This window comes from Triticum urartu, chromosome 1 (assembly GCF_003073215.2).
Source record: "Triticum urartu cultivar G1812 chromosome 1, Tu2.1, whole genome shotgun sequence".
NCBI classification, from domain to species: Eukaryota; Viridiplantae; Streptophyta; class Magnoliopsida; order Poales; family Poaceae; genus Triticum; species Triticum urartu.
The window spans coordinates 308,764,072-308,785,728 of NC_053022.1; the positions used below are offsets into that span (position 1 = coordinate 308,764,072).

Sequence of the window (21,657 nt, forward strand, 5' to 3'; positions counted from 1 at the left end):
GATGGTCTTTCCCTACCAATCTATCCCCCTAGGAGCATGCGCGTAATACTTTGCTTTGATAACTAGATTTTTGCAATAAGTACATGAGTTCTTTATGACTAAGGTTGAGTCCATGGATCATACGCACTTTTCTTCCTTCCACAATTGCTAGCCTCTCTAATACCGCGCACCTTTCGCCTGTATCATACACCCACAATATACCTTCCTCAAAACAGCCAACATACCTACCTGTCATGGCATTTCCATAGCTATTCTGAGATATATTGCCATGCAACTTTCCACCGTTCCGTTTACTATGACACGCTCCATCATTGTCATATTGCTTTGCATGATCATGTAGTTGACATTGTATTTGTGGCAAAGCCACCGTTCATAATTCTTTCATACATGTAACTCTTGATTCATTGCATATCCCGATACACCGCCGGAGGCATTCACATAGAGTCATATTTTGTTCTAAGTATTGAGTTGTAATTGTTGAGTTGTAAGTAAATAAAAGTGTGATGATCATCATTTTTAGAGCATTGTCCCAAGTGAGGAAAGGATGATGGAGACAATGATTCCCCCACAAGTCGGGATGAGACTCCGGACGAAAAAAAAGAGGCCATAAAAAGGCCCAAAAAAATATGAGAGAAAAAGAGAGAAGGGACAATGCTACTATCCTTTTACCACATGTGTGCTTCAAAGTAGCACCATGATCTTCATAATAGAGAGTCTCCTATGTTATCGCTTTCATATACTAGTGGGAATTTTTCATTATAGAACTTGGCTTGTATATTCCAATGATGAGCTTCCTCAAAATGCCCTAGGTCTTCGTGAGCAAGCGAGTTGGATGCACACCCACTTAGTTCCTTTTGTTGAGCTTTCATATACTTATAGCTCTAGTGCATCCATTGCATGGCAATCCCTACTCACTCACATTGATATCTATTGATGGGCATCTCCATAGCCCGTTGATACGCCTAGTTGATGTGAGACTATCTTCCCCCTTTTTGTCTCCTCCACAACCACCATTCTATTCCACCTAAAGTGCTACGTCCATGGCTCACGCTCATGTATTGCGTGAAGATTGAAAAAGTTTGAGAACACCAAAAGTATGAAACAATTGCTTGGCTTGTCATCGGGGTTGTGCATGATTTAAATACTTTATGTGGTGAAGATAGAGCATAGCCAGACTATATGATTTTGTAGGGATAACATTCTTTGGCCATGTTATTTTGAAGATACATAATTGCTTAGTTAATATGCTTGAAGTATTATGCCAAGTAGCATTCCACATCAAAAATTCTGTTTTTATCATTTACTTACTCGAGGACGAGCAGGAATTAAGCTTGGGGATGCTTGATACGTCTCCAACGTATCTATAATTTTTGATTGTTCCATGCTATATTATATTCCGTTTTGGACATTATTGGGCTTTATTATACACTTTTATATTATTTTTGGGACTAACCTATTAACCGGAGGCCCAGCCCAGAATTGCTTGTTTTTTTGCCTATTTTAGGGTTTCACAGAAAAATAATATCAAACGGAGTCCAAACGGAATGAAACCTTCGGGAACGTGATTTTCGGAACGAACATAATCCAGAGGACTTGGACCCTACGTCAAGCAATCAACGAGGAAGGCACGAGGTAGGGGGGCGCGCCTACCCCCCTCCCAGGCGCGCCCTCCACCCTCGTGGGCCTCCTGTTGCTCCACCGACGTACTCCTTCCTCCTATATATACATATGTACCCCCAAACTACCAGATACAGAGCCAAAACCCTAATTCCACCGCCGTAACTTTCTGTATCCATGAGATCCCATCTTGGGGCCTTTTCCGGAGCTCCGCTGGAGGGGGCATCGATCACGGAGGGCTTCTACATCAACACCATAGCCCCTCCGATGAAGTGTGAGTAGTTTACTTTAGACCTACCGGTCCATAGTTATTATCTAGATGGCTTCTTATCTCTTTTTGGATCTAAATACAAAGTTCTCCCCCTCTCTTGTGGAGATCTATTCGATGTAATCTTCTTTTGCAGTGTGTTTGTTGAGACCGATGAATTGTGGTTTTATGATCAAGTTTATCTATGAACAATATTTTAATCTTCTCTGAATTCTTTTATGCATGATTGGTTATCTTTGCAAGTCTCTTCGAATTATCAGTTTGGTTTTGCCTACTAGATTGATCTTTCTTGCAATGGGAGAAGTGCTTAGCTTTGGGTTCAATCTTGCGGTGTCCTTTCCCAGTGACAGTAGGGGCAGCAAGGCACGTATTGTATTGTTGCCATCGAGGATAACAAGATGGGGTTTATATCATATTGCATGAGTTTATCCCTCTACATCATGTCATCTTGCTTAAAGCGTTACTCCATTCTCTTGAACTTAATACTCTAGATGCATGCTGGATAGCGGTCGATGTGTGGAGTAATAGTAGTAGATGCAGACAGGAGTCAGTCTACTTGTCTCGGACATGATGCCTATATACATGATCATACCTAGATATTCTCATAACTATGCTCAATTCTGTCAATTGCTCAACAGTAATTTGTTCACCCACCGTAAATACTTATGCTCTTGAGAGAAGCCACTAGTGAAACCTATGGCCCCCGGGTCTATCTTCCATCATATTAATCTTCCAATACTTAGTTATTTCCTTTGCCATTTATTTTACTTGCATCTTTTATTTCTCTTTATCATAAAAATTCCAAAAATATTATCCTATCATATCTATCAGATCTCACTCTCGTAAGTGACCGTGTAGGGATTGACAACCCCTTATCGCGTTGGTTGCGAGGATTTATTTGTTTGTGTAGGTGCGAGGGACTCGTGCGCGGCCTCCTACTGGATTGATACCTTGGTTCGCAAAAACTAAGGGAAATACTTACACTACTTTGCTGCATCACCCTTTCCTCTTCAAGAGAAAACCAACGCAGTGCTCAAGAGGTAGCAATGTTTAATGAAGCTACCGACGCAGGGCTTCGCCTAAGCACCGCTACGATATGACCGAGGTGTATTATGGTGGAGGGGGGCACCGCACACGGCTAAGAGATCAACAGATTGTTCTGTCTGGGGTGCCCCCTGCCCCCATATATAAAGGAGCTAGGGGGAGCCGGCTGGCCAAGGAGGAGGGCGCGCCAAGGGGGGAGTCCTACTCCCACCGGGAGTAGGACTCCCTCTTTTCCTAGTTGGAGTAGGAGAGGAGAAGGAAGGGAGAGAGGAAGAGAAGGAAAGGGGGGCACCGCCCCCCTCCTTGTCCAATTCGGACTAGAGGGGGAGGGGGCGCGCGGCTGCCCTTGGCCGCCCCTCCTCTTCTCCCACTAAGGCCCAATATACTCCCCGGGGGGTTCCAGTAACCCCCGGTACTCCGGTAAATGTCCGAAACCTCCCGAAACACTTTCGGTGTCTGAACATAGTCATCCAATATATCGATCTTTACATCTCGGCCATTTTGAGACTCCTCGTCATGTCCGTGATCATATCCGGGACTCCGAACTACATTCGGTACATCAAAACACAAAAACTCATAATACCGATCGTCACAGAACTTTAAGCGTGCGGACCCTATGGGTTCGAGAACTATGCAGACATGACCAAGACATGTCTTCGGTCAATAACCAATAGCGGAACCTGGATGCTCATATTGGTTCCTACATATTCTACGAAGATCTTTATCGGTCAAACCGCATAACAGTATACGTTGTTCCCTTTGTCATCGGTATGTTACTTGCCCGAGATTTGATCATTGGTATCTCAATACCTAGTTCAATCTCGTTACCGACAAGTCTCTTTACTCGTTCCATAATGCATCATCCCGCAACTAACACATTATTCACATTGCTTGCAAGGCTTATAGTGATGTGAATTACCGAGAGGGCCCAGAGATGCCTCTCCAACAATCGGAGTGACAAATCCTATTCTTGATCTATGCTAACTCCACGAACACCATCGGAAACACCTGTAGAGCGCCTTTATAATCACCCAGTTACGTTGTGACGTTTGGTAGCACACAAAGTGTTTCTCCGGTATTCGGGAGTTGCATAATCTCATAGTCATAGGAACATGCATAAGTCATGAAGAAAGCAATAGCAGTAAACTTAAACGATCAAGTGCTAAGCTAACGAAATGGGTCAAGTCAATCACATCATTCTCCTAATGACGTGATCCCGTTGATCAAATGACAACTCATGTCTATGGCTAGGAAACTCAACCATCTTCGATCAACGAGCTAGTCAAGTAGAGGCATACTAGTGATACTATGTTTGTCTATGTATTCACACATGTATTATGTTTCCGGTTAATACAATTCTAGCATGAATAATAAACATTTATCATGATATGAGGAAAAACATAATAACTTTATTATTGCCTCTAGGGCATATTTCCTTCAAGGTGGAGCTGGATTTTCCCGCCCAGGCGCCCCTATATCTCGCATTCAGTGAGTCAAGCTTCTGACTCGATGAAGGGGGAGCGATATGGGCCGGCCCACGCGCGCGCCAGGCCACGGCCTCTTTGATTTCAGAGTGAATTTTCGGGAGCTGAAAAAGTTTTAGGAGGATTGAAATGTCGTGTTAATCTCAATCCTACAAGATTTTGGTTCGTTCGATTGCAACATAGAAAAAAAGAAAGGATTATTTCAATCATACAAGATTTTGGTTTGTTTGATTGCATCAAAAGGACTATTTTAAAAAGGTTTGAGTGGATCCCAGAAATCCCGTGAGAGGTAGTAAAAAAATCTTTAGATTTTTTAATAGAATTTAATCCTATGAATCAAACAACCAACCTAGGAAAAATTCTTAAGGATTCTAATTCTCCAAAATTTCTATGAAAATCAAAGCAGCCCTTAGGATGGTTTAGAGTTGCTCTAGAGTGGGCTTGGACTAGGACCAACATGGGCCGTGTGGCCCAATCTGGCACGAGCGTGTATCGACGGGACGGCAACACCTCGATGGTCGACGTTTCCTCCTCTTGGCGCCGCCGCTCCCGCCTCCTCTTCCCCCAAACACCGCAACTCAAACCATCTCGAGCCAAAGCCCCGCTCCCCGCCATTGCGGTCGTCACCATCCCACGAGCCAAAGCTCGGCGCCATGTTTCCCACAGCCGCTCGCGGGAGATGCCTTTGCGCGAGCTCCTGAGTGGCACCTCCTTATGATACGGGGCGCTCGCGCACCTCCCCTCCGAGTAGCCCGGCTGTTCTGGCCTTCCCGCCGCCTATGCGGCGACGATTCAAGAACCGGTGTCGAGGCGCCCAGCACTGGGCAGCAGGATGATGGCTGCATTCTGGAGAGAGAGGGCGAGGCGGGCCTAGATCCGTCGACCGTTACGCCCGAAGTGCTCCTCCGCATGCCGCCGCCGCCGCCCCTGCCCGGCCGGCCGGAGAGCGGCGACTATGATGCCGAAAATTTGTCCTCTGGTTCCGGTTCCAGGCGGAGGCCCCGTGAGGAATTGAGGCTGGCAGATAGGATTCTCAAGGTACTGCTGCAGGATGGCCCGGGGTTCAGCGCCCGCAAGGCGCTCGACGAAATGAACCTGAAGGTGACCAACGAGCTGGTCAGACAGGTGATGTTCAAGTTTGTTGTGTCTGTTGATAGTGTCAACCGGGAGAGGTACCCGAGGCTGGCGTACAAGTTCTTCGTGTGGGCAGGGCAGCAGGATGGGTACCGCCATAACACGAGCATGTACAACCTCGTTATGAAGGTCTTTGCCGAGTGCGGGGAGGTTAAGGCGATGTGGCGGCTGCTTGAGGAGATGACGGAGATTGGGCTGCCTGTCTCTGCTCGTACATTCCACATTTTGATATGCACATGTGGGCAGGCTGGGTTGAGGCGGAGGCTGGTGGAAAGGTTTATCAAGTCAAGTAGTTTCAACTACCGCCCGTTCAAGAGTTCGTTCAATGCGATATTGCACACGCTCCTGACGATCAAACAGTACTCTTTGATCGAATGGGTTCACCAGAAAATGGTAACGGAGGGGCACACTCCTGATGTATTGACATACAATGTGGTCATGCGTGCAAAGTATTTGCTCGGGAAATTGGATCAGTTCCATAGATTGCTTGATGAGATGGGAAAGAATGGGCTTACGCCTGACCTTCATACTTACAATCTCTTGCTTCATGTGCTTGGTAAAGGAGACAAACCGCTTGCAGCTCTCAATTTACTGAACTATATGAGTGATGTTGGTTGTGTGCCAAGTGTGCTCCATTTCACAAACTTGATAGATGGTCTTAGCCGTGCTGGTAACCTAGAAGCTTGCAGGTATTTCTTTGATGAGATGGTGAAGAAAGGGTGTGAACCGGATGCTGTCTGCTACACTGTTATGATTACAGGCTATGTGGCAGCCGCAGAATTTGAGGAAGCCCAGAAGTTGTTTGATGATATGTTGGTGAGAGGGAAGCTTCCGAATGTGTACACATACAATTCAATGATACGCGGGCTTTGCATAGTAGGTGAGTTTGATAAAGCTTGCTCTATGCTGAAGGATATGGACTTGCACGGATGCACACCAAACTTCTCAGTGTATAGTACTTTAGTGTGTAGATTGCGAAATGCTGGAAAGGATTCTGAAGCTAATCATGTTATTAAGTACATGACAAAGAAAGGCCAATATCTTCATTTGTTGTCAAGGTTTGGGGGATATAGAAGATGCTGAGGTGAGAGGGCCTATAGTAAAATGCAGAGTTGCTTGTAATTTGGTTGTTTCCTGTTCAGAAAGAGAGGTCATAAGGGAGTATCCCGTGTAGCCAATTGCACTATAATCGTTATATACTTTGCGTGTCACATTTTGTGTGGGGATACTTATTTAGCGAAGTGCACAAATGTATGTTGTATACCATAACTGTTTTATGCAAGAATAAAGTTGGACAGGATGGTGGGCACTAGTCATGACTTGTGAGTAATGAACTAGCACTGCTTCAATAGTCCTAATTCCTACACACACAAAAAACGTTTTCCTTTTGTTGAGCTGTATTCACAGTAGTTTTGCTCCTAATTTTAGTGCTGAACCAGATGGTGGGCACTAGTCATCAATATTGTTTGTAGTGTCAGATATTCATCCACAGTACAAGATGGAGCATATGGTTTTACTCAATGACGACAGAACATATAAATGTTAAATGGTAAGTAACATGCCTTCAAATTTATTTGTCCTTCGATTGGCTAGCACAGAAAGCACTCAAAACTCCCTAGTTTCATTTCTGCCAACCCTAGTAATAGGGTTAGTGGATTACATGTCACAAATCAGAAAAAAACTTAGATGAATTGTGCATTATCTGTTAGCACCAAGACCTTAAAGCCTAAGCATTGTTTTGCTTAGTGGTTCTCTTTTAGCCTATTATATCATGTTTTTAAGGGTTAACAATAGGTGCAACATGGTAGTTTAATTTTTAATATTATAGTTCTAGTCAATGTCAACCTTCTGTACGTCTGGTCCTCTGTTTCTTATAATAAAATAATATTCCAAAATTAATCTGGTAGTAGGTGCATGCCTTCAATGATTCATCACAATATTCATAGGTTTTATTTATGAGTTGCCAATTTGATGTTGGTATCCCAAAGCCGAGCATTTTAGGCATGGATGAAGAACTGAAGATAATTCGATGAGGTAGGCGTGTATAGATGCTAAGAAATGGAAGAACAAAGTGTATTCTCTTCTGTAAAGAAATATCACTAATATGTACTTTAGATATAATGGTACAAAGTCATATCTCTTAGAAACATAGACCCGTAGACAAAGCTATTAGAAGTGCACACAGGAGAAAGGCCATGGGATGGTGTGGTATGCTTTATCATTTTTTCTCCTCTTTCTTCTCCTCTTTCTTCTCTTCTTTCTTTTCCTCTTTTTTCTCCTCTTTCTTTTCTTCTTTCTTCTCTTCTTTCTTTTCTTCCTTTGCAGGTCCAACGGACACAATGTCAATCTTCCCAACCTTCTTTAATTTCTTTGCGATTGCCACAGTGTCCATCTCGCCTATGATGATCATCTTATTGTCCTTCAGATCCGCAACTATGGAATCAATGCCTGCGCACAAAACGAGGTGTGTATTGCATCATTTTCTTGCTGGTATAATAGTACTATTAGTTAATACGTCACAGCCCTTCCCATCAGTATATTCGTTCATCTTTCCTTATATGAGTTAAGATATGGTGGTCATAGAACTAGAAAGGAAAAATACCTCTTTGAAGATTATAACTGCTATATGACCGAAAACAAACTTTTCCTCATGGCATTAGCAATGAACATTGATAGTGTAAGACTGTAAGTTAAATAACATTTCGCATGCTATGATGTGGCTCTGTTGAATGGTGCTTCATGTTAATATATGCATGACAAGATGATTCCACCAAACATAATTTCTCCTCTCAAGCTTCCACCTAAAGCCGATGGCAGCGATTTGAGATATGCGATGCTCTATTGAACTGTCACCATCTTTATGTCAATGCGTGTGTGAGAATAATCCCACCTAACATGATTTCAGCTCTAAAGCTTCCACCTAAAATCTGTGCAAATCCTTTCAGATACATGAGCCACAGATTGAATGGCAAACGGATGATGCAAGAATTACTATGCCAGCTTCTGCAACTACAGATTGTATCGTCCTCTTCGATTTGAAATACCAGACCGAAACTTCCAAGTCCACGGCCAAACAAGCAGCAGAGGTGGGAGGCGACTGTTACCGTAGATATCCGCGACCGCTTCGATGGCCTTCTGCTTGGCCTTGTCGTCGGTCATGGTCGGGACCCTGAGCACCACCTTCTGTTGAGAATCGGCCGAACATACATACAATCCGAGGATCAGGCGCGAGCAATCGCATGAATTAACCCAAGAAAGAACCCGAGCCAACGTCTGCGTACCTGGGCCGCCATCCGAGCTTCTGGAGCACTGAGTGGAGTGGGCGGAGGCAGGAGAGGGAAGGGAAGGGAAGGCTGAGCCGGGAGTTGAGAATACTCTCTGCCGAGGTATTTTGAGCAATGGGAAGAGAAGAGACCAAAGCTGGTGACGGCGTCGGGTTTTGCTTTACATAAAGGTGCAAGCGTGCGTGCTCTTGCTGAACGGCAGGTTGGCACTGACGTTGAGCGATGAGTCGGACTTGCGGGTGTCTGCGTTGCGGAAGAGGTACGCGGATGTGTTTACTTTCCCTTGTATATCGTCTGTGACGTCTGAGTCTGCCCGCATCAGCTGCTGTGTGCGTATGTGCGGGATGGCGGCAGGGTCGGTGAGCTGACGGGCGAGTGCGTGCCACTGCCAACCGACCGGCGGCCGCCCCACCCACACCTTGCGCATGGAGACGGGATTTTATTCCCGGAAGAGGAGGGATGGATTGGGTCGGTCGTGGCCGGAGGCGCCGCTGCTGCCGAGTTGTGGCGCTGCAGACGCCGGGTGACCTGTTGCTTTGCTGGATTCCTTTGAGTGACTGACGAGTGAAGGCGACGGGGAAACCTCAGGCGCTCGATTTGGCTTTTTTTTTTAGAGCAACTCGATGTTGGCATACCTGCTGCCCACCTCTTTGTTTCGCGGTGGCTCGACTGTTCACGTCTACTCTCTTTTTTTTAGCAAAAACTGTTCACGTCTACTGGGAACGAAACTGTGCGGCTGCTCGGCCGAGGACGAATGGGGCACCTGCTTGTTCTGCTTTGGGCCGCCCGGTCCAGTGCCACAAGTTGGTTGGGTTCGGTGACTGGCCAGTCTTCTACTCCCTCCGTTTTTAAATCTAAGTCTTTTTAGACATTTCAAATGGAGTATAACATACGGATATATGTAGACATATTTTAGAGTATAGATTCATTCATTTTGCTCTATATATAGTCACTTGTTGAAATCACCAAAAAGACTTATATTTGGGAACGGAGGGAGTACCTCCTTGTTGCATGGTCGAACCTAAGTGCGGATTATCATAACCTGGCACATTTGCCTAAAAAAATTCCAGAACCTGGCACATCTGATCCTTATAAGAAATCGGCCATCAGAGCCTGTGATTGGATGGTTAGGAGCATAGCGATATCCTCAGTTCATCGGTGCTCGCATTTTTCTGGATTTATTTTAGACCTTCCGGTGATGCGCTTTCGATGGGAGAAGGCATTCCCGTCGACTACAAAAGTGATAAGATGATGTGCCGCCTCAGTCTCTCGGAGGTTCTTATAGGGATAGGGTATGCGTGCGTGTGTTTATAGGGGTGAGTGTATGTGCCTTGTACCGTGTTAAAAGAAAATAAATTGGCCACCGCCTCCATTAGGCATCTCTGGCGGGCAATCAACCACCGCCACCTCCTCCTTACCTCATGTCTCGCCACCAGTAGAGGAGCTGTCGATGAAGCCCATGCTGGCTCAGAGGAAAGTAGCGGTGTGGCTCTTCATCTCGTCAGCGTCGCGCCCATCCCCTTAGAGGTCTGTCATAACTGTTGCTCCTCCGGTCCTCCTGCCCTCCCTATCATCCTGATGTGGCCTTGCCCTCAATGCTTGTCATGTTGGTTGTGGATCTCATGCTGCTATGCAGTGGCGCGGGCATAGGATCCGGCTTGATCGTGGCCATGCTGGGGGGGTGGGGGGTGCAAGCGGCACTCCTAGTGACGGTTGCTACTGAGGGTCAGGGCTAGTCGCTCCCTATTTTGTTGGTGGTCGCATCCGATCAGATTGGCGAACGTTTCGGTTAGGTGTTTGATTTGGAAGGATTTCTCCTTCAGATTCTAGCATGGTGACACTGGCTGACGGCTCATACTGGCGAGATTGCGGGATGCAACCTCCACTGTGTGTTTTGGCGGCTCAAGTATGCCTTTGACGGTGCAATGCAATCTATGCATGGTGGCTTGACGTCGAGGGTATGGTGGAGCGGTGGCGTGGTGGGTTTTCTAGACCAATGCATGTAGCTGTTGCGATCATGGAAAATTGATGGCAATAACATGATAGATTGTGGATGTCGCCTAAAGGGGGGGGGGGGGAATAGGCGCTTTAAAATAATTACGGTTTAGACTTGAACAAATGCGGAATCAAACTAGCATTTAATTTGTCAAACACAAAACCTAAACTGACTAGGCTCACCTATGCGCACCAACAACTTATGCTAAACAATATAAACAACTATGTGATAGCAAGATATATAACATGAAACACTAAGGCTATCAGAGAGTAAAGTGCATAAGTAAAGGGCTCGGGTAAGAGTTAACCGAGACATGCGGAGACGATGATGTATCCCGAAGTTCACACCTTGCGGATGCTAATCTCCGTTTGGAGCGGTGTGGAAGCACAATGCTCCCCAAGAAGCCACTAGGGCCACCGTAATCTTCTCACACCCTCGAACAATGCTAGATGCCGTGATTCCACTAAGGGACCCTTGAGGGCAGTCACCGAACCCGTACAAATGGCAACCCTTGGGGGCGGTCACCGGTACCCATCAAATTGCTCGGGGCGATCTCCACAACCTAATTGGAGACCTCGACGCTTGCCCGGAGCTTTACACCACAATGATTGAGCTCTGGCAACACCAATCGTCTAGGGCACCAAGGCACCCAAGAGGAACAAGCTCTAGGGTGCACAAACACCCAAGAGTAACAAGCTTCTCAACTTCACTTCCACGGATCACCGTGAAGAACTCAAACCGATGCACTAACTGCAATGGCAAGGGCACACAGAGTGCCCAAGTCCTTCTCTCCCAAATCCCACCAAAGCAACTAGTGCTGGGGAGGAAAATGAGAGGAAGAATGAAGAAGAGAACACGAAAAACTCCAAGATCTAGATCCAAGGGGTTCCCCTCACATAGAGGAGAAAGTGATTGGTGGAAACGTAGATCTAGATCTCCTCTCTCTTTTCCCTCAAAACTAGCAAGAACCAATAGAGCGATTGAGAGTTAGCAAGCTCAAAGAAGGTCAACAATGGGGGAAGAACACGAGCTGAAAGGATAAGGTTCAATGGGGAAGAAGTCCCCCTTTTATAGGAGGGGGAAAATCCAACCGTTACCTTGCTCCCAGCCCGCACAGAGCGGTACTACCACTACTAGGGAAAACATTATACACATAATCTTACCAGTAGCGAGGGACAAAAACAAGCGCTACTAGTACTTACTAGTAGCGCGTGGAATCCAAACGCGTTGCAGCTAAGTTCATAGCAGTAGCCCGTCTCTGGGAAGAAGCGCTACAACTACAATTCCCCTACTGTTTTGGCCAGGCTACCAGTAGTAGTAGCGGGCTCAGGTAAAGCACACTACTAATAAGGTAGTTGTAGTAGCGTGTTTCGCACGGAAAGCGCTACTGCTAATGAAAGGAAAATAAAATGAGAAACATATGGAAAAGTAAAGGAAAATGAAAGAAATAGAAAAAGGGGAAGGGAAAAAAGGAAAATGTGAAGGAAAACAAATGAAAAATAAAAATAAAGGAGAAAGGCGTAGCAGCAGCGTGCTTTCCGGACAGGCGCTATAGCTAACTTAGCAGTAGCGTGTTTTGCCAGCCAGCGCTATAGCTAAGTTAGCTATAGCTAAGTTAGCAGTAGCGCATTTCCTGGAACTCGCTACTGCTACTTCTGACTTAACCGCGCGGTTCTTCCTTCCCCGCGGCCACTTCCCCCAAATCAAACTCCTCTGCTGTCGCCGCTGTCGGCGCCCAGCATCGCCGTCGGCCGTCGCGCGCTCTCTCGTCGCCCTCCGCACGCCCCCGACCCCGACCTCGACGGCGCCCTCCGCTGCGCGCCCTAGCCCCGACCCCAACCTCGACGCCGCCTGCCCCTCCCTCGCCGCCGACACCCGAGGTGAGCACACCTCCCCCTCCCCCTCCCCTACCTCTTCCTAGCTAAAGTTTCTATGGTTCATCAAATTTCAGAGTGCATCAAATTAGTTAGGGTTCATCAAATTAGATGCTAATTATGTAACGCCCACGATGCGGCTATATCTCCCACGTGTCGAGGCACGACTTAGAGGCATAACCGCATTGTGGTTTTTGTCGCAAGAAGGGTCATCTTCACACAATCCCATGTAACTAACAAGAAAGGGATAAATAGAGTTGGCTTACAATTGCCACTTCACACAATGATCATATAATTCATACATCATCCAAAGTACACGCATAGTACGACTACAGACAAAACCAAAAGAAAAGAAGATAACCCCAAATGCTAGATCCCCGATCGTCCCAACTGGGCTCCACTACTGATCATCAGGAAACGAAATATAGTAACGGCCAAGGTCCTCGTCGAACTCCCACTTGAGTTCGGTAGGATCACCAGCACTGGTATCATCGGCACCTGCAACTGTTTTGGTAGTATATGTGAGTCACGAGGACTCAGCAATCTCAAAACCCGCGATATCAAGACTATTTAAGCTTATGGGTAGGATAAGGTAATGATGTGGAGTTGCAGCAAGAACTAAGCAAATATGGTGGCTAACATACGCAAATAAGAGTAGGATGAGAAGCTACGCAACGGTCGTGAAGCTAGAAGTGATCAAGAAGTGATCCTGAAACTACTCACGTTCAAACATAACCCAAACCGTGTTCACTTTCCGGATTCCGCTGAAAGAGACCATCACGGCTACACACGCGGTTGATTCATTTTAATTAAATCAAGTGTCAAGTTCTCTACAACCGGATATTAACAAATTCCCATCTGTCACATAACCGCGGGCACGGCTCACAAAAGTTTATACCCTTCAGGGGTGTCCCAACTTAGCCCATCACAAGCTCTCACGATCAACGGAGGATATTTCTTCTCCCGGAAAGACCCGATCTGTCTCGGAATCCCGGTTACAAGGCATTTCGACAATGGTAAAATAAGACCAGCAAGACCGCCCGACTGTGCCGACAAATCCCGATAGGAGCTGCACATATCTCGTTCTCAGGGCACACCCGGATGAGACATCCTACGAGTAAAACCAACCCTCAAGTTTCCCCGAGGTGGCCCCGCAGTCTACTCGGTTCGGACCAACACTCGGAGGAGCACTGGCCCGGGGGGGGGGGGGGTTAAATAAAGATGACCCTCAGGCTTATAACTCCCAAGGGAAAGGTTTAGGTTGTTAGGCAAATGTAAAACCAAGGTTGGGCCTTGCTGGAGGAGTTTTATTCAAAGCGAACTGTCAAGGGGGTCCCATAATCCCAACCGCGTAAGGAACGCAAAATCAAGGAACATAACACCGGTATGAGGAAAACTAGGGCGTCAAGAGTGGAACAAAACACCAAGCAAAAAGCCAAGCCTTCCACCCTTTGCCAAGTATATAGATGCATTAATTAAAATTTGAGATATTGTGATATCCCAACATATCCATGTTCCAACACGGAACAACCTGCAAGGCACCTGCAACTAGCAATGATATAAGAGGGGCTGAGCAAAAGCGGTACCTTAGCCAAACAACGGTTTGCTAGGAAGGTGGGTTAGAGGCTTGACATGGCAATATGGAAGGCATGATAAACAAGTGCTAGGTAGCGCGACATAGCGATAGAGAGAACAACTAGCAAGCAAAGATAGAAGTAATATCGAGGGTAATGGACATCTTGCCTGAAATCCCGCAAGGAAGAAGAACGAGTCCATGAAGAAGACAAACAGACGTAGTCGAACGAATCCTCACAACTCCGGAACAATACCGAAGCTAACGAGAGAAAATCGGAAAGGAACAAGCAACATGGTAAACACACAAGCATAAACATGGCATGATGCACAACCAGGGATGATGCATGTCCGGTTTAAATATGCATGGCAAGGCAAAGTGCACAAACAAAACTACAAGTTAAGTGGAGCTCAACATGTAATAAGATGCATGTTGACGAAACACCACATTCGATTATTTAGTTCACTCCCGGTTAGGTACTCAACACTATTAAATGTTGGTTAACATGGCAAGAGGTGAAGCATAAGTAAACTACACATTAGGCATTTTAAATGAGGCCGGAAACAACAACAATAATTCTGGAAAATCCCCATATGCATTTAGCAATTTAATGCAAACAACAATTCTAAACATTTTAAATGTTATTATCATGATGCGGATGACATGTAAAAGTTTTATGCAATTTTATGAAAATGTTGCATGAGCATGTTATGAAGCATTTGTCATCGTGGCGGAACTTGACGAATCCAGTGTCCGGGGTCGTCGCGGTACTTGGCGGTCTCGATCGGGGCAGCAAAACGTACACGAGTCGGGGAGGAACTTGACGAATCCAGTGTCCGGGGTCGTCGCGGTACTAGGTATCTTGTGGGACTTCACGGTTCGTCGTGGTACTTTGGCGGTCTCGATCGGGGCAGCAAAATGTAGTCAAACTTGGCGGACTTCGGTTCAAATAGCAACAAGCATCACAGGTGCATGTAGGCAGAGGCGATGAATCGGACAAAGGAACTTGGTGCTACCTCTTGAGCATGTTATGGTTTTCTCTTGAAGAGAAAAGGGTGATGCAGCAAAGCAGCGTAAGTATTTCCCTCAGTTTTTGAGAACCAAGGTATCAATCCAGTAGGAGACCACACGCAAGTCACCTCGTACCTACCCAGACAAATAAGAACCTCGCAACCAACGCGATAAAGGGGTTGTCTATCCCTTCACGGCCACTTGCAAGAGTGAGATTTGATAGAGATAATAATAATAAGATAAATATTTTTGGTATTTTTATGATATAAATTGAAAGTAAAGATTGCAAAATAAAATAGATTGGAAACTTGTATGATGGAGAATAGACCCGGGGGCCATAGGTTTCACTAGTGGCTTCTCTCAAGATAGCATAAGTATTACGGTGGGTGAACAAATTACTGTCGAGCAATTGATAGAAAAGCGAATAATTATGAGAATATCTAGGTATGATCATGTATATAGGCATCACGTCCGTGACAAGTAGACCGACTCCTGCCTGCATCTATTACTATTACTCCACACATCGACCGCTATCCAGCATGCATCTAGAGTATTAAGTTCATAAGAATAGAGTAACGCTTTAAGCAAGATGACATGATGTAGAGGGATAAACTCATGCAATATGATATAAACCCCATCTTTTTATCCTCGATGGCAACAATACAATACGTGTCGTTTCCCTTTCTATCACTGGGATCGAGCACCACAAGATTGAACCCAAAGCTAAGCACTTCCCCCATTGCAAGAAAGATCAATCTAGTAGGCCAAACCAAACTGATAATTTGAAGAGACTTGCAAATATAACCAATCATACATAAAAGAATTCAAAGAAGATTCAAATATTGTTCATAGATAATCTTGAACCCACAATTCATCGGATCTCGACAAACACACCGCAAAAGAAGATTACATCGAATAGATCTCCAAGAGAATCGAGGAGAACTTTGTATTGAGATCCAAAGAGAGAGAAGAAGCCATCTAGCTAATAACTATGGACCCGAAGGTCTGAGGTAAACTACTCACACATCACCGGAGGGGCCATGGAGTTGATGTAGAGGCCCTCCGTGATCAATGCCCCCTCCAGCGGAGCTCCGGAAAAGGCCCCAAGATGGGATCTCTTGGGTACAGAAGGTTGCGGCGGTGGAAATAGGGTTTCGTGGTGCTCCTGGATGTTTTCGGGGTATGTGAACATATATAGGAGGAAGAAGTAGGTCGGTTGATCCACGAGGGGCCCATGAGGGGGAGGGCGCACCCAGGGGGTAGGCACGCCCCCTGCCTCGTGGCCACCTCATTGGTTGCTTGACGTCCACTCCAAGTCCTCTGGATCACGTTTGTTCCAAAAATCACGCTCCCGAAGGTTTCATTCCGTTTGGACTCCGTTTGATTTTCCTTTTCTGCGAAACACTAAAATAGGCAAAAAAAACAGCAATTTGCACCGGGCCTTGGGTTAATAGGTTAGTCCCAAAAATAACATAAAAGTGTAAAATAAAGCCCATTAACATCCAAAACAGATAATATAATAGCATGGAACAATCAAAAATTATAGATACGTTGGAGACGTATCAGCATCCCTAAGCTTAATTCCTTCTCGTCCTCGAGTAGGTAAATGATAAAAACAGAATTTTTGATGTGGAATTCTTTCTAGAATATTCTTCAATGTATTTTTCTCTATTGTGGCATGAATGTTCAGATCCGAAAGATTCAAGATAAAAGTTTATTGTTGACATAAAAATAGTAATACTCCAAGTATGTTTAATCTAGCAATTATGTCTTTTCAAAATACCATAGCCAAAGAAAACTTATCCCTACAAAGTAATATAGTTTGGCCATGCTTCATTTTCGTCACACAAAATGCTCTCATCATGCACAACCCCGATGACAAGCCAAACAATTGTTTCATACTTAGCCTTTTCAAACTCTTTCAACTTTTACGCAATATATGAGCGCGAGCCATGGACATAGCACTATGGGTGGAATAGAATATGATGATTGAGGTTGTGTGAGAAGACAAAAAGGGAGAAAGTCTCACATTGACATGGCTAATAAATGGGCTATGGAGATGCCCACCGATTGATGTCAATGCAAGGAGTAGGGATTGCCATGCAACGGATGCACTAGAGCTATAAATATATGAAAGCTCATCAAAGAAACTAAGTGGGTGTGCATCCAACTCGCTTGCTCACGAAGGCATAGGGCATTTGAGGAAGCCCATCATTGGAATATACAAGCCAAGTTCTATAATGAAAAATTCCCACTAGTATATGAAAGTGACAAAATAAGAGACTCTCTATCATGAAGATCATGGTGCTACTTTGAAGCACAAGTGTGGAAAAGGGATAGTAACATTGTCCCTTCTCTCTTTTTCTCTCATTCTTCTTTTTTTTATTTGAGCCTTCTTTTTTTGGCCTCTTTTTTTTCGTCCGGAGTCTCATCCCAACTTGTGGGGGAATCATAGTATCCATCATCCTTTCCTCACATGGGACAATGCTCTAATGATGATCATCACACTTTTATTTTCTTACAACTCAAGAATTACAACTCGATACTTAGAACAAAATATGACTCTATGTGAATGCCTCTGACGGTGTACCGGGATTGCGATGAATCAAGAGAGATATGTATGAAAAATTAAGCATGGTAGCCTTGCCACAAATACGATGTCAACTACATGAGCATGCAAAGCAATATGACAATGATGATGCGTGTCATAATAAATGGAACGGTGGAAAGTTGCATGGCAATATATCTTGGAATGGCTATGGAAATGCCATAATAGGTAGGTATGGTGGCTGTTTTGAGGAAGATATAAGGAGGCTTATATGTGATAGAGTGTATCATATCACGGGGTTTGGATGCACCGGCGAAGTTTGCACCAACTCTCAAGGTGAGAAAGGGAAATGCACGGTACCGAAGAGGCTAGCAATGATGGAAGGGTGAGAGTGCGTATAATCCATGGATTCAACATTAGTCATAAAGAACTCACATACTTATTGCAAAAATCTACAAGTCATCAAAACCAAGCACTACGCACATGCTCCTAGGGGGATAGATTGGTAGGAAAAGACCATCGCTCGTCCCCGACCGCCACTCATAAGGAAAGCAATCAAAGAACACCCCATGCTTCAAATTTGTCACATAACGTTTGCCATACGTGCATGCTACGGGACTTGCCAACTTCAATACAAGTATTCATCAATTTCACAATTACTCAACTAGCACACCTCTAATATTACCACCTTTATATCTCAAAACAATCTATCAAGCATCCAACTTCTCTTAGCATTTAAAATTTATAACCAAGGTGAATTACCATGCTGTTCTAAAGGACTCTCAAAATTATATAAGTGAAGCATGAGAGATCAATTATTTCTATAAAATAGAACCACCGCCGTGCTCTAAAAGATATAAGCGAAGCACTAGAGCAAAAATTATCCAACTCAAAAGATATAAGTGAAGCACATAGAGTATTCTAATAAATTCCAATTCATGTGTGTCTCTCCCAAAAGGTGTGTACACCAAGTGTTATTGTGGTAAACTAAAAAGCAAAGACTCAAATCATACAAGACGCTCCAAGCAAAACACATATCATGTGGCGAATAAAAATATAGCTCCAAGTAAAGTTACCGATGGACGAAGACGAAAGAGGGGATGACTTCCGAGGCATCCCCAAGCTTAGGCTTTTTGGTGTCCTTGGATTTTACCTTGGGGTGCCTTGGGCATCCCCAAGCTTAGGCTCTTTCCACTCCTTGTTCCATAATCCATCAAATCTTTACCCAAAACTTGAAAACTTCACAACACAAAACTTAAAAGAAAATCTTCGTGAGCTCCGTTAGTAAAAGAAAACAAACCACCACTTCAAGGTACTATAGTGAACTCATTCTTTATTTATATTGGTGTTAAACCTACTGTATTCCAACTTTTCTATGGTTTATAAACTCCATTACTAGCCATAGATTCATCAAAATAAGCAAACAACACACGAAAAACAGAATCTGTCAAAAACAGAACAGTCTGTAGTAATCTGTAGGTTTCGAATACTTCTGGAACCCCAAAATTCTAAAATAAATTTCTGGACGTGAGGAATTTATCTATTAATCATCTGCAAAAAGAATTAACTAAATATCACTCTCCAGTAAAAAATGTCAGCAATTCTCGTGATCGCTAAAGTTTATGTTTTTTACAGCAAGATCAAAAAGACTTTTCCCAAGTCTTCCCAACGGTTCTAATTGGCACAAACACTAATTAAACACAAAAAACACAACAAAAACAGAGGCTAGATAAATTATTTATTGAATAACAGCAAGGAAAAATATTGGGTTGTCTCTCAACAAGCGCTTCTCTTTAAAGCCTTATAGCTAGGCATAAGATTTCAACGATGCTCAAATGAAAGACAAGAATTGAAGCACAAAGAGAGCATCATAAAACACGTAACAAACACATCTAAGTCTAACATACTTCCTATGCATAGGCATCTTATAGGCAAACAAATTATCAAGGCAAGCAAAAACTAGCATATGCAAGGAAGCGGAAAGAAACAATAGCAATCTCAACATAACGAGAGGTAATTTAGTAACATGAAAATTTCTACAATCATATTTTCCTCTCTCATAATAATTACATGTGGGATCATAAGAAAATTCAAAAAAATAGCTATCACATAAAATATTTTCAACACGATCCACATGCATGCAAAGTTGACACTCTTCCAAAATAGTGGGATTAACATTAACTAAAGTCATGGCCTCTTCAAACCCACTTTTATCAAAAACTTCATAAGATTGAACATTCTCCAAATATGTGGGAGATAAAGTTGACACTCTTCCAAACCCACTTTCAATATTATTGCAAACATTATTATCAATCTCGTATTCATCATGGGGCTTCAATAAATTTTCAAGATCATAAGAAGAATCACCCCAATCATGATCATTGCAACAAATAGTAGTCATAGCAAAACTAGCACCCCCAAGCTTAGGGTTTTGCATATTATAAGCACAATTGATATTAATAGAATTTATACTATCATCATTGCAATCATGCGTTTTATTCAAAGATCCATCGCGAATCACTCCATAAAGTACTTCATCACAATTTTCAGATTCACGAATTTCAAGCAAAACTTCATAAAGATAACCTGGTGCACAAAACTCACTAGCTATTGGTTCATCATAATTGGATCTCTTAAAAAGATTAGCAAGCGGATGAGGATCCATAGATCTTAGATTCTCTGTTTAGCAATAAATAAACAACTATTCCAACCAAACGAGCAAACGAGCCAAGTAAGACATCAAAGCAAATGGAAAGACAAACAGAAGAAGGGCGAATAAAACGGAAAGGGTGAAGTGGGGGAGAGGAAAACAAGAGGCAAATGGCAAATAATGTAATGCGAAGGGTAAGAGTTGTGATGGGTACTTGGTATGTCTTGACTTGGCGTAGATCTCCCCGGCAACGGCGCCAGAAATCCTTCTTGCTACCTCTTGAGCATGCGTTGGTTTTACCTTGAAGAGGAAAGGGTGATGCAACAAAGCAGCGTAAGTATTTCCCTCAGTTTTTGAGAACCAAGGTATCAATCCAGTAGGAGACCATGCGCAAGTCACCTCGTACCTACACAGACAAATAAGAACCTCGCAACCAACGATATAAAGGGGTTGTCAATCCCTTCACGGCCACTTGCAAGAGTGAGATCTGATAGAGATAATAATAATAAGATAAATATTTTTGGTATTTTTATGATATAAATTGAAAGTAAAGATTGCAAAATAAAATAGATTGGAAACTTTATGATGGAGAATAGACCCGGGGGCCATAGGTTTCACCAGTGGCTTCTCTGAAGATAGCATAAGTATTACGATGGGTGAACAAATTACTGTCGAGCAATTGATAGAAAAGTGAATAATTATGAGAATATCTAGGTATGATCATGTATATAGGCATCACGTCCGTGACAAGTAGACTGACTCCTGCCTGCATCTACTACTATTACTCCACACATCGACCGCTATCCAACATGCATCTAGAGTATTAAGTTCATAAGAATAGAGTAACGCTTTAAGCAAGATGACATGCTGTAGAGGGATAAAGTCATGCAATATGATATAAACCCCATCTTTTTATCCCCGATGGAAACAATACAATATGTGTTGTTTCCCTTTCTGTCACTGGGATCGAGCACTATAAGATTGAACCCAAAGCTAAGCACTTCTCCCATTGCAAGAAAGATCAATCTAGTAGGCCAAACCAAACTGATAATTCGAAGGGACTTGCAAAGATAACCAATCATACATAAAAGAATTTAGAGAAGATTCAAATATTGTTCATAGATAATCTTGATCATAAACCCACAATTCATCGGATCTCGACAAACACACCGCA

The 21,657-nt window shown here is 43.8% G+C and overlaps 2 protein-coding genes across 2 annotated transcripts; one reads left to right on the forward strand and one right to left on the reverse strand.

Moving 5' to 3' along the window:
- The first annotated feature begins 4,932 nt into the window (after positions 1 to 4,932).
- On the forward strand, positions 4,933 to 6,877 carry LOC125509341 (pentatricopeptide repeat-containing protein At3g60050-like). Its single transcript, XM_048674304.1, has one exon. The coding sequence runs from the start codon at positions 5,128 to 5,130 to the stop codon at positions 6,628 to 6,630; it is 1,503 nt and encodes a 500-aa protein (XP_048530261.1). The 5' UTR covers positions 4,933 to 5,127; the 3' UTR covers positions 6,631 to 6,877.
- Positions 6,878 to 7,606: 729 nt separating this feature from the next.
- Positions 7,607 to 9,151, reverse strand: LOC125509352 (heavy metal-associated isoprenylated plant protein 39-like). The gene is made up of 3 exons (XM_048674315.1): positions 8,829 to 9,151; positions 8,652 to 8,730; positions 7,607 to 7,995 (listed from the first exon to the last, which is right to left on the reverse strand). Exons 1-3 carry the CDS (start codon positions 8,838 to 8,840, stop codon positions 7,766 to 7,768), a joined length of 321 nt encoding a protein of 106 aa, XP_048530272.1. The 5' UTR covers positions 8,841 to 9,151; the 3' UTR covers positions 7,607 to 7,765.
- Between the last annotated feature and the right edge of the window lie 12,506 nt (positions 9,152 to 21,657).